Source organism: Nyctereutes procyonoides, unplaced genomic scaffold, assembly GCF_905146905.1.
Source record: "Nyctereutes procyonoides isolate TBG_1078 unplaced genomic scaffold, NYPRO_anot_genome, whole genome shotgun sequence".
Taxonomy (NCBI): Eukaryota; Metazoa; Chordata; class Mammalia; order Carnivora; family Canidae; genus Nyctereutes; species Nyctereutes procyonoides.
Window position 1 is genome coordinate 6197639 of NW_026575128.1, and position 11540 is coordinate 6209178.

Sequence of the window (11540 nt, forward strand, 5' to 3'; positions counted from 1 at the left end):
TGGTTCTCGCTCCCGCCGAACATTCTGGCCGGCTCTCGGGCAGCGGGGCAGGATGGCGGGCTCAGGGGCCCGGGAGCAAGTTTCAACACTTGATACAAATTATGAATGAAATCCTGCGTCTGTGACTGGGAGGGGGATGCGCACGGCGGGAGTGGGGGTGCCGGCCGGGCGAGCGTGCCAGCCCACAGCCTCGGAGAGCAGAGCCCGGGCCTGGAAGCTCAGCTTCGGCCCGGCCGGCAGACCAGCGGCAGCACAGCGCGCCCATCGGGGGAGCACAGCGCGCCCATCAGGCGGGCTGCGGGGCCGCGTGGGCCTCGCTCTCTGCAGAGGCCGCCAGGTGGCCGGAGGATTAAGTGGAGAGGACGGGCCGCCTCCTCTTCGGCATCCCTGGCTTCGGACGAATCGCTGCAACACTTCCTTTCAGGCCAAGGCCTGCCTGGGGCCCAGGACACAGAACAAAGCACACGCCCGCCACCAGGCCATGCAGGGCACCGACGCGATGCACCCGCCTCACCTCTTCACCCAAGGGCGGGCAGTCAGGTGAGACCGGGGTCCTGAACCCGGGCCCGGGGCCTATTTGGGGAGTACCCTACGAAGTCCACCCCCGAGAGCAGGGACGCGAGGCTCATCCTGCCTGCCGGGCCACCTGCGACAACCTCCCCAGGAAGCAGCCCCAAGCTGGCTCTGCCCTGCCCGGCCACGATGCCTGGCCTGTGTTCATGGCTTGCAGGAGAGGGTGGAGGTACCGGGTTCAAGAAGGCCTAGGTGTGTGCTGGGGCAGGGGGAGGGGTGTCTGTTCAGGGCAGAGGAGAAACAGGTAGCAGTGGTGGAGTCACCATTTATTGCTGTGACCTTGGCTGGTGACAGCCCCTGCTGGCTCCGGGCCAGGTGTGTCCGGAGGTCCGCCAGGTGCAGGTGCCAGCCTCCCGGACCCCGAAACCCCACTGCGTGGGGGCTCTGCCCAGACGTGCTTCTGGCAAGGTGGCCACGTCTCACCAGGAAGAGACGGTGCCTCTGCCCATCACTGCCCCCACGTAAGCCAGGTTAATGCCGCAGGCTTCCTTCCACAACCACTCCGTCCTGATCTGTCCGTCCACCGAGCAGCCGGGTGGGCCCCAGGCTCTGCACTGAACCCCGACCCCGCGCCAGGGAGGCAGCGATCCTCTACTCGCAGTCCAGCCCCGGCCTTGGGGCCGGGGCCGAGCTCCACCCGCACTGCAGGGGCCCTGCCAGGACCTCAGTGTCCCCGATCTGAGCGGGGGGTGGGCCTGCTGGGTGCGGCGGAGCCCCGGCTGCTGCGGCCCTCATGGACTCTTCTGGAAGAGGCGGTGCAGGTTCTGGGCCAGGACGTCAGTCTCCTCGTAGCCCTCACAGCTTTGCTGCCAGCTCTCTGGCACCTGCTCCATCCCATAGTAGGCACCAGCAATAGCCCCGGCCATGGTGGCTATGGTGTCGGTGTCCCCCCCGAGTGAGATGGAATAGATGAGAGTCCTCTGGAGGCTGTTGAAGGCAGAGGGGATCTCGGGGTCAGGCTCCATGCAGCGCAGGAAGCAGTAGATGGCGGTGGGCACAGATTCGAAGGCAGCAATGCCGTTGCCTGTGGGGAAGCCACCGTATGGAGACCCCGCACTCTCCCGCCCCCTAAGTCCCCAGGCTGCTTCTGGCCACGCCCCAAGGTGGTAGGCTCAGGCTAGGCTGTGACGGAGACCACAGGCTCCAGAATCAGACTACCCAGGTTTAAATCCTGGCTGTCCCTCCTTAGCGTGGGACCAGGAAAGTTCCCTCGTGGCTAAGATTCCGGTTTCTGGGATTGGATTCCTTGGGCAGGGAGGAACAGAGGCAGAGACTCAGGGTGGGTGTGGGGGTGAAACGGGCCATGGGCAGGGCGCCTGTATGGTGCCCAGAACCCAGCACAGGTACCAGCACCCGCTGCCAGAACTTGTGGCCCATGGCCATCCCCGGGACATTCACCCGTAAGGCCCAGGAGCGACGGCGGGCGCGGAGGCGCTGTGCCCACAGCACTGCCGGGGCTGCACAGGCTGGCTCTGGTCACAACAGCCTCGGGCAAGAAGTGAGGGAACGGGCACCCTCTGGTCTCCTGCGTGTCCCCCAGCCCAGGACGAGCCCAGAGGATGACGGGGGGAGGGCCACCCACCTAGCTCAGAGACCACCTCCTCTCTGGTCACCGAGTCCTGCTCTAGAAGAGCGCCAATCTTCTTCAGGCGGCTGGAGTAGGGACGCTCCTCCATGCCCAGCCTGTGAGTCAGGGGTGAGGAGTCAGCAAGGTCGGAGGCGGCAGGGGGGGACGTAGAGAGGGGGCGCAGGGGGGATGGGATTATGCTGGCGGCCAGCACAGCTGTCCTGACAAGAAGCCAGGAGGGCTAGGCCTGAGCCCTCTCATCTGCTGCTGCCCTAAGGGCCTTGGGGCGGAGTCAAGGCCAAGGGGCTCCTCCCACCCCTCCTAAGGGTCTGCAGTGACAAAAGGGAAGGTTCCGGCTGGGGGCAATGCCCAAGGACCCCATGCTGCAGGCCTCTTGCGGACACCCAGCTTGCTCCATCCCACATGCTCACTCCCTGGCATCTGAGACGGACTGCGCGTCACTCTCTAGCTCTTCCATGTGGCCCAGGAGCTGCTCGAGGAAGTGCTCACTCGACGACTCCCCCTGCAAAGCCAGGTGCACAGCCAGGGCCTGCAGGATGGCGCCGTTGTAGCCCAGGGAGGAGGCGTGGGTCAGCTGGGCCGACAGCCGGGCAAACTAGGGCAGAGGCAGTGGAGGCAGAGACGTGCTGTCACAGAAGCCGGGCTGCGGGGCAAGGGACGAGGGGGAGGGGGTGGCGGGGAGGTGGGAGCCAGAGGCCAGCCCGCCCGGCCTACCTTCTGCACATCCTGGACGCTGCTATAGGCCAGGGAGATGCCGGCCACCCGCATGGCGCCCCCGTTGCCGTAGGAGCCCTTCCCGTTGAACTGGGCGCGGGCAGGCTCAAAGACGTCGCGGCACTTGGGGCTCAGCAGCTTCTTGAAGACGGTAATGACCCCAGCGCCGTAACCGCGGTCGGGCTCTTTCTTGTACTCCTGAGCAAACCTGGGGGAGCCAGGAGCTGGGAGCGTGGTGGAAAGGGTGCCCGTCGGGGCAGGGGGCTCAGGGACCCCAGGGGCCTGTCCCAGCAGCCCCAAGGGTGTCTGTGTCCTGCGGAGGGAGGGGGTCCCAGCACGCACTGGCCCTGCTTTGCCCCCGCCCCCCTGACGGGTGCCCTCACCTGTGAGCCATGTCCACCTCGTCGAAGGCCTCCTTGGCCAGCAGGGACTGCACGAGGGCCCGGGCCATGGCCGTGTCGTCCGTGTAGTACAAGACTTCTGCGGGGAAAAGGGGGGGGGCGAGTGTGAGACCACACTGCAGGGCTTCCAGGCGGCGGCCTTGGCCTCCTGCTCTTTGTCCGTCTTTTTTAAAAGCAAGCTCTACACGCAGAGTGAGGTGTGACCCCACGACCCCAAGATCGAGTCCCTGAGTTCCTGCTCCACTGGCTGAGCTGCCCAGGCACCCTGGTCCCCCGCTTTTCTTTACCTCCTCCGGGATGCCTGCCATCAGCCCCTCACGGCACCCCGCTTCCTGGGCTCCAGGCCTGGGGAGCTTCAGCGGCTCTCCACTCCAGGTCGCCGACCTGCTGGCTCCCCAAGGAACCTCGTCTGCCCCCCTCTGCCTGCGTGACCCTAGCCCTCCCGCATCACCCCTACCCCCCACTGGCCTCTTCGCACAGCCAGAAAATTCTTTTTTTTTTTTTGCTAAAGATTGTATTTATTTATTCATGAGAGACACAGAGAAAGAGGCAGAGACACAGGCAGAGGGAGAAGCAGGCTCCATGCAGGGAGCCCAATGCGGGACTCGATCCTGGAACCCCGGGGTCACACCCAGGGCCGAAGGCAGATGCTCCACCGTTGAGCCCCCAGGGGCCCCAGAAAATTCTTCCTATAAGCAGACTAGCGATTTCCACATCTCACTCTGCGGCTCCAAACTCAGGTGTCGGCTGCTTTCAGGATTAGGCCGGCCCCGCTGCTCGGCATCCAGAGCCCTTTCCCGACAGGCCCCTCGGTCCTCACCTCCCTCGGATCCCACTACTCCCCTCTGCGTCCCCAGAACCAGCCGCGCGGCCCGCTCCTGGGTGCCTGGGGGTGCTGCCCTGGGCCTTGCGACACGGCAACGGGGCTGAGCCAAGACGCCCGAGGAGGCCGTGGGCCAGCAAGGGCTGCTGGGACTTGGCTTTACTGACGGAAGAGACGCTGCAGAGGAGGCGGCAGCCCCTGGCAGGCCCCACCCCTCCTCTCTGGACTGCGAGCCCCCTTCCCTGCTTTTTCTCTTTCACTGGTGGGAGACTCACATCCTGGCTTCTTTTTTGATTTTTATTTTTATTTATTTATTTATTTATTTATTTATTTTTAAATTTTTATTTATTTATGATAGAGAGAGAGAGAGAGAGAGAGAGAGAGAGAGGCAGAGACACAGGCAGAGGGAGAAGCAGGCTCCATGCACCGGGAGCCCGACGTGGGACTCGTTCCCGGGTCTCCAGGATCGCGCCCTGGGCCAAAGGCAGGCGCCAAACCGCTGCGCCACCCAGGAATCTCCGATTTTTATTTTTTTAACTGAAATCACTTTTTTTAAAAATTTAAACTCATCCCATCACGCGCCCTCCTCAGGCCCTGCCCCCATCCCGGCTTCTCTAGAAGAGGGGTAGACAGACCTCTAATCCACAGCCTCCCCTTGACCCAGGAGTCCCTGGTCCAGTCCCACCTACACCAGCTCCCTGGTGGACTTGGTTCTTCCTTCCTCCCGCCTCCTGTGCCCTCAACCTCTCCCCGTGTGAAGTAGCACCGATTCTCCCTTCTTTGCCCCTGCACCCTGCTTTGCCCCCGGGAGCCATTCCTCGGCCATTCTCAGCCCGTGACTAGGGCGTGAGGGTCACATCCACTGGCCTCCTGTGTTCGGGGGTGGACAGAGGGCAGGCCAGGCTGAGGACAGGCAATCTGGGATTTCTGGCCAGGGCTGCCGCAGACAGACCGTCTTCCGCTGGCCGCTGAGCGGGGAGCTGCTCGGGCCACCCTGGGGAGGGTCTGCCCGAGGGGGAGGAATGTGCATCTGAGTAAGGAGAGGAGCTGGGGCTTGAGGACGTGGCTTGAGCCCTGGGATTCAGCTCCACCTGAAGCCACATCTACCTGGACTTCAGTTCCGTCGTCACCGCCGTCTCTCTCTGCTTAGCTTGTTCCGCGTGTCTCGCTACTTGCGTCTACAAAGTTCTAAATCACCCATCAACCTAAGATACTTTTCCCTCAACGTGAGAGCAAAGACGAAATTAACAGACTGTGCCGCCACCTTTGCCTCAACCGAGGCTCCGGTCTGTCTTCCCATCAGGCCAAACCGTGCCAACCACATCCCTTCGCCGCGAGCTCCGAGGCCCACCGAAGTCCCACCCCGGGCTTCAACACCCTCCTGAAAACGGCCTTCGGAATGCAGACCGGCCCTCTCCTGCAGCGGACACCAGCGGCCGGGCCTCACCTTCACCTTCTCCCGGCTTTGTGCGTGCCCAGGCACCCCCCCCCAACCCTTCCCAGATCCAGCTCCTTTGGCTCCTCGGGTTCTGAGCATCGGCCCCTCCTCCTTCCTGCGGTACCTGCAGAACCACCCCCGCAGACCGAGACCTGGCTGCGCACGTGGCTGAGCGCCTGGCTGAGCACGTGGCTGCGCACCTGGCTGAGCACCTGGCTGCGCACCTGGCTGAGCACGTGGCTGAGCACGTGGCTGCGCACCTGGCTGAGCACGTGGCTGTGCACCTGGCTGCGCACCTGGCTGCGCCGCGGAGGGAGCAGCGGGCACGGGGACAGCGCTGCACAGGCGCGGGTTGGGCTAGAGCAGGCCGCTGCAGGGGAGCCGCAGGGCCACGGGGGCAGAGCTGGGCCTCGGAGGGCCAGGTGTCGGCCGGCCAGGTGTGACGCGAGAAGGAATTTGGCTCTATCCTGAGGGTAAAGGAAAATCACGGCCGAGCTTCGGCGGGGAGGCCGCGTGCGGAGGACGGCCTGGCGGGGCGGGCTCGGGAGACCTGGGCCCCACGGGCAGCGGCGCACGCGGCGCACACGGCGGACCCGGCGCCAGGCCGGAGAAGGACGCCCGGGGGCCGCTCGCGGGGCTCCGAGGACCGGCTTGCCAGGCCCGGGCCGGGCCGGGGACCCTGCGGGATCGGAGGGGCTCGGTCTCAGCCCCGCCCCCGCCCCGCCCCGCCCCCACGTGGCCCGGCCCCGCCCACCTGTCCGCGCGCTCCCCGGCGAGCCCGGGTCCGGCTCCAGGCTCTGGACGTGATGCAGCACTGACGTCAGGGTGACGGTGTCGTGCGCCTCGTACAGGGAGCCCACGCAGTCCCCGAGCAGCGCGCCGGCCAGGCAGCCTCGGAAGCGGGAGAGGGAGCGGGCCGCCCCGGCCCCCGCGCAGCCCGCCGCCGTCATCGCCGCTGCCGCCATCCGCGCCGAGCAGTCGCCACTTCCGGCGCGGCCGGCGCGCCCCATGGCGCCGCCCCCGCCGCCCCACAGCGCCGCCCCGCGGCCCGGAGCCGCAGCGCCTCCCCGCCCACAGCGCCGCCCCCCGGCCCGGAGCCGCAGCGCCTCCCCGCCCACAGCGCCGCCCCCCGGCCCGGAGCCGCAGCGCCTCCCCGCCCACAGCGCCACCCCCGGCCCGGAGCCGCAGCGCCTCCCCGCCCACAGCGCCGCCCCCCGGCCCGGAGCCGCAGCGCCTCCCTCCCCTCGCGCACAGCGCCGCCCTCCCCTGGCCTCATCAAGAGGCTCCAGGGACGCAGAGCTGCTGAGGGGCGGCGCTGCTGCCCGAGCCCGGGGCCCCTGGGGACCGAGGAGGAGCCACCAGGTTGGGGAGCGCCCAGCTCCTCGCGCGCAGGAGGCGGCACATTTATTAGATGCGACCCCCCCACCCCACCCCACCCCACCCCCCACCCCGCACTAGACCGTCTCCAGCGGGCAGGTTCTGAGCGGACTCAGGGTGCGGTTCGTGGTGCGGGCGAACGTGTCCACCTGCGGCGCGAACGTCGCGGCCGGCGCGGCCAGCTTGCGGCGGGTGTCCATGCACTTGGCGTCCAGCAGCATGGAGCTGGCCTTGCACGCGAGGTCGGCCTGCAGCCTGGCCAGGTGCCGCTGCAGCGCGTCCAGGGCGTCCCTGGGGAGGAGGCACGGCGTCCCATCAGCCCTGCGGGCCGCGAGGTCGGGGCCGGGGGAGCCAGGAGGCAGTCCGCGGGGGGCAGGGTCTCCCCCACCCCCACCCCCACCCACCCCCCAACTTACTGGGCCTGCGCCAGCTTGTGCTTGAGCGCAGCGATGGTTGCCTCTAACTGGTGAACCTCGTCAGTGAGGCCGTGCTGAGCCTGGAGGCCGGGTGGGGAGGCCGGGTCAGCGCAGTCCCTGTGCCTCCGGCACTGCCCGTCGCCAGCACCCGGCACCCGGGCTCCTGCCAGCAGCAGGTGCAGGGGGAGTGACCTGAGGTCGGCGAGCCAGGGGGTCCCCGCGCACCTGGTCCCGGCACAGCTCCACGTTGGGCCGGCGAGTCCGGGACTCTAGCCGGGTGTGGCATAGCTTCAGGTTCTGGAACTTCCTGCGCAGATCGTCCTCCAGGTGCCGGATGTCCTCCTGCAGCTCGGAGATCTCCTCCAAGGTCTGCGGGGACAGAGGCACCGGTCGCCCCCCTCATCCCCGCCGTGGCGGCCCCGCCCGGGGACTCGGCAGACGGGGCTCACGTTCTTTTCCTGCCACCTGAGCTCGCCGTACACTCTCTCCATCTCCCGCAGCCGCTTCCTGAAGGCAAATTCTGTGGCCACCCTCTGGGCTTCGAGCTCATTGTTGGTCTGGAGAACAGGGTGGGCGGCCCAGCAGAGGGTGTGAGCCGGGGCCACCCCAGGAATGGCCCACGCCGGGCAGGGGGCCCACGGGGGACCCGGGAGTCACCTGGGCGATAGTTAGGGCCATGGCCTCCCGCAGCTCCACCGCTGCTTTCATCTCAGCCTGGGCCCGGCTCCTGTTCAACTGGCTGAAGCCATCCCACTGCTGGAGAGTGGAGGAGCTGCAGGGGTGGGGACACGGTCAGGGCCCAGGAGGCCAGCAGGACACGGCCACGGCCCCCAGGCTTCTTACCCGTCGGGGACACGGGTGGGATCGACCTTCAGGGTGACGTTGGGGGACGTGAGGCTGAGGGACAGGCAGCCTCGGTCGATGTCCAGAGTCTCCACCTTGTCCCAGTGGTCAGCGCTGAGCTGCTGGCGGGCTTCCTGCAGGAGGCTGGGGACACAGGGGTGGCACGCAGCGTGGGGACACCACCCCTGGCCGGGCACCCTGGACGAAGCCGCACTCGCCCTGCTCCCACAGACACACTCCCGGGAAGGGACACAGGGGAGGTGGCAGGTGGGGGCAGGCGGGGGCAGGTGGCCCAGGGGTGCCCGGGCGGTGGGGCCTGTGCCCTCGGTGCAGGCCATGACCCGGGCTCCCGGGATCGAGTCCCCCGCGGGCTCCCCACGAGAGGCCTGCTTCTCTCTCTGCCTGGCTCTCTGCCTCGCTCCGTGTCTCATGAACAACTAAATAAACCAAGGAACACAAACAGATGATGGCGGCCTAATGCAGGGTCTGGGCAGCGTTCTGAGCCCGCGACCAGGCCGTGAGACAAGCGCCACCATCGGGTTTGGGCTCTGGGCAGAGCGGGGTCAGGAGGAGCCTGAGAACCAGTTGCTTGTTGTCCACAGTACACGTGTCGCCTGTGAGACCCGCAGCCTGGGGCTCCCGGGGCGCAGGGGGTTGGGAGTCTGACTCGATTTCACTCGGGTCCCAATCCGACGGGCTCCTCGCTCAGCGCGGAGGCGGCTCGCCCCTCTCCCCCTGCTCCTGCACCTGCGCATGCGCTCTCTCTCTCTCAAATAAATAGACTTGAAAATCTTTTAAAAAAAGAAAAAAATGACAAGCAGCCTTCAAGTGCAGGTGAACGCGGCCACAAGGGCTGCCCCTTACCAGAGCTTCTCGAAGGCTTGGCTAATCCTCTGCTGCAGGGCCTTCTTGGTGGCATCAATGACCTCCACCTCTTTGTGCAGCTCTTCCTCCACCGGATCCTTCACCACATCAATGTCGCGCCGACTGTCCCTCAAGGTCAGGCACTCGACTGCGACATCCAGAGGCAGGTTCTTGGCCTGCAGGTTTTGCTCTGCGGATTCTTTCATCTAGAAAAGAGAGGGCCGGGGACACTGGTGGGGCCATCCCCTGGGGAAGCAGCCCAGCCCTGCCTTAGCAGAGGGCCCCGGAGTGACTCGATGGATGCGCCCCCCCCAGGTCCCCATGCAGGGGTGGGGGGCGGGGAGGTGCTGGTGGCTGGGTCTCCGGCCCGGACTCCCTGCCTGTGTCAGGGCATCGATCTCCGCGTCCAAATCCGTCAGACACTTGTCCAGTGTCTCCTTCCAGCGGTTGACGCTGTCGATCCTCTCTGCCAGCCGAGTCCTGTTGTCATGTTCGTCCCAAATGGTCTGGGAGAGACAAAGCCGGATAAAGAGGGTGCTGAGGGGCGCGGGCCTTTTCTCGCCCCCCCCCCCAGCCCCCGGCTCCTGGCCTCTAACCTGGTTGCTGGTCTCATTGCGAAGGACCCGGGCCTCCTGGCGGATCTGGTGCGAAGCCTGTCGCTGTCGCTCAGCGTTGGTGGCCAGCAGGTGGCTGTTGGTGTGCCAGTCTGGCAACCGGAACCGTTGACTGGGCTTGAAGCTCGGTGTGGCCATGGCGCAGGGGTCAAGGGTCAGGGCACGGTCACACAAGGCGGCTGGAGAGGGAACACAGGACTTCAGGCCGCCCCTCAGGAGACGCTCACCTGCGCGCGCCCCCTTCCTGCAGGCCCGGGGGCACAGCCTGGCCTTGCTCCTGTGTGGGAGCAGCAGTGCTCGGGAGCCCACCTGCAGGTGCTGGCCCGGGTGAGAGGGGACGATCATGGGCTCCCTCCGGGTGTGAGTGTGAGTGTGTGAGTGTGTGAGTGTGTGTGAGTGTGGCCAAGCCCTTAGTGGGGCTGGGGGGGGTGCCCGGCAAAATGGCCCAGTCGGCACCCCTCCTTGCAGCGACCAAGTCTTGTGGCAGCTTCCCTGCTTCGCGCAGACCCTGGGGCTGGAGGCAGAGCCACTTCTCCCTCTGGGAAGGGGACGCGCATTGGCTCGGGGGTGGGCGGTGGGGGCTGAATCCGACCCCATCTGCCCCCCAGGAGGGCGGGCGGCTGTGTGTGGGGGGGGGCCCTGGCAGGAGCGGGGCCTCCTCTCCCTCCGCGGGGTCACCGCCCTGGGTGAGGGTCAGCCGGGCAGGGAGGGGGAGGGAGGGAGGAGGGACCCGCCGCCCCTCGGCTCTTGTCTCACCTGCGCCCGGTGTCCCGCGTCCCCAGCGCGGTGTTGGGAGTCCCGGTTGCCAGGCAACCCCCCCCCCCCCGCAGGCTTTGGTTGGACGCGCGCAGGGCGGGGCTCGCGGCCACTCCGTTGACACGGTGCACATTTGTGCTTTGATATCAGTTGTGCTTCGACACGGTATAAAAAGAAACATTGCAAAAAAAAAAAAAAGAAATAGTGCATAGAAAAAGTACCCCCCGCCCGGGGTCACGCCTTGCAGGTCTCCTTCCAGAAACTACGGCAGAGCCCGCATCCTGCCCTGGACGCAGAGGGCCTGACGCCGCCTTGGGAGAGGCCACAGCCCCAAGGGCGGGGAGGGGGGTTGGGGGGTAGGGGGATGGGGGGGTCAGGAGCAAAGCTCAAGATCCAGCCTTTGTCTTGTTTTAGGTTTTTTTTTTTTTAATTTTTATTTATTTATGATAGTCACAGAGAGATAGAGAGGCAGAGACACAGGCAGAGGGAGAAGCAGGCAGAGGGAGAAGCAGGCAGAGGGAGAAGCAGGCTCCATGCACTGGGAGCCCGACGTGGGATTCGATCCTGGGTCTCCAGGATCGCGCCCTGGGCCAAAGGCAGGCGCCAAACCGCTGCGCCACCCAGGGATCCCTGTTTTAGGTTTTTTATCTTAATGCCTCTAGGGTTCACGTGCAGAGTGCTCTTAGTTTCAGATGTAGGATATAGTGACTCGATGAGTCCATACATCACCAAATCCAACCTTTTTTTTTAAGATTTTATTTATTCATGAGACACACACACACACACACACACACACACACACACACACAGGCAGAGACACAGGAGGAGGGAGAAACAGGCTCCATGCAGGGAGCCCGGCATGGGATTGGATCCCAGGTCTCCGGGATCACACCCTGGGCCGAAGGGAGACACTTAACCGCTGAGCCAGCTATCCAGGAGTCCCAGGAAACTTTTATTTTAATTAATTAATTAATTAATTAATTATTCATGATAGAGAGAGACAGAGACACAGGCAGAGGGAGAAGCAGGCTCCATGCCGGGAGCCCGATGTGGGACTCGATCCTGAGACTCCAGGATCGAGCCCTGGGCCAAAGGCAGGCGCCAAACCGCTGAGCCACCCAGGGATCCCCCGA

General features: G+C 65.5%; 2 protein-coding genes across 2 annotated transcripts; both read right to left on the reverse strand.

The window, feature by feature from the left end:
- Positions 1–818: 818 nt before the first annotated feature.
- Positions 819–6523, reverse strand: ADPRS (ADP-ribosylserine hydrolase). The gene is made up of 6 exons (XM_055341448.1): positions 6292–6523; positions 3259–3355; positions 2876–3083; positions 2572–2756; positions 2156–2256; positions 819–1597 (listed from the first exon to the last, which is right to left on the reverse strand). The coding sequence occupies exons 1-6, from the start codon at positions 6500–6502 to the stop codon at positions 1305–1307; spliced, it is 1095 nt and encodes a 364-aa protein (XP_055197423.1). The 5' UTR covers positions 6503–6523; the 3' UTR covers positions 819–1304.
- Positions 6524–6991: 468 nt separating this feature from the next.
- TEKT2 (tektin 2) lies at positions 6992–9933 on the reverse strand. Its single transcript, XM_055341471.1, has 9 exons — positions 9634–9933; positions 9418–9543; positions 9038–9243; positions 8174–8317; positions 7988–8102; positions 7780–7887; positions 7556–7699; positions 7331–7410; positions 6992–7205 (listed from the first exon to the last, which is right to left on the reverse strand). The coding sequence occupies exons 1-9, from the start codon at positions 9787–9789 to the stop codon at positions 6992–6994; spliced, it is 1293 nt and encodes a 430-aa protein (XP_055197446.1). The 5' UTR covers positions 9790–9933.
- Positions 9934–11540: the final 1607 nt, after the last annotated feature.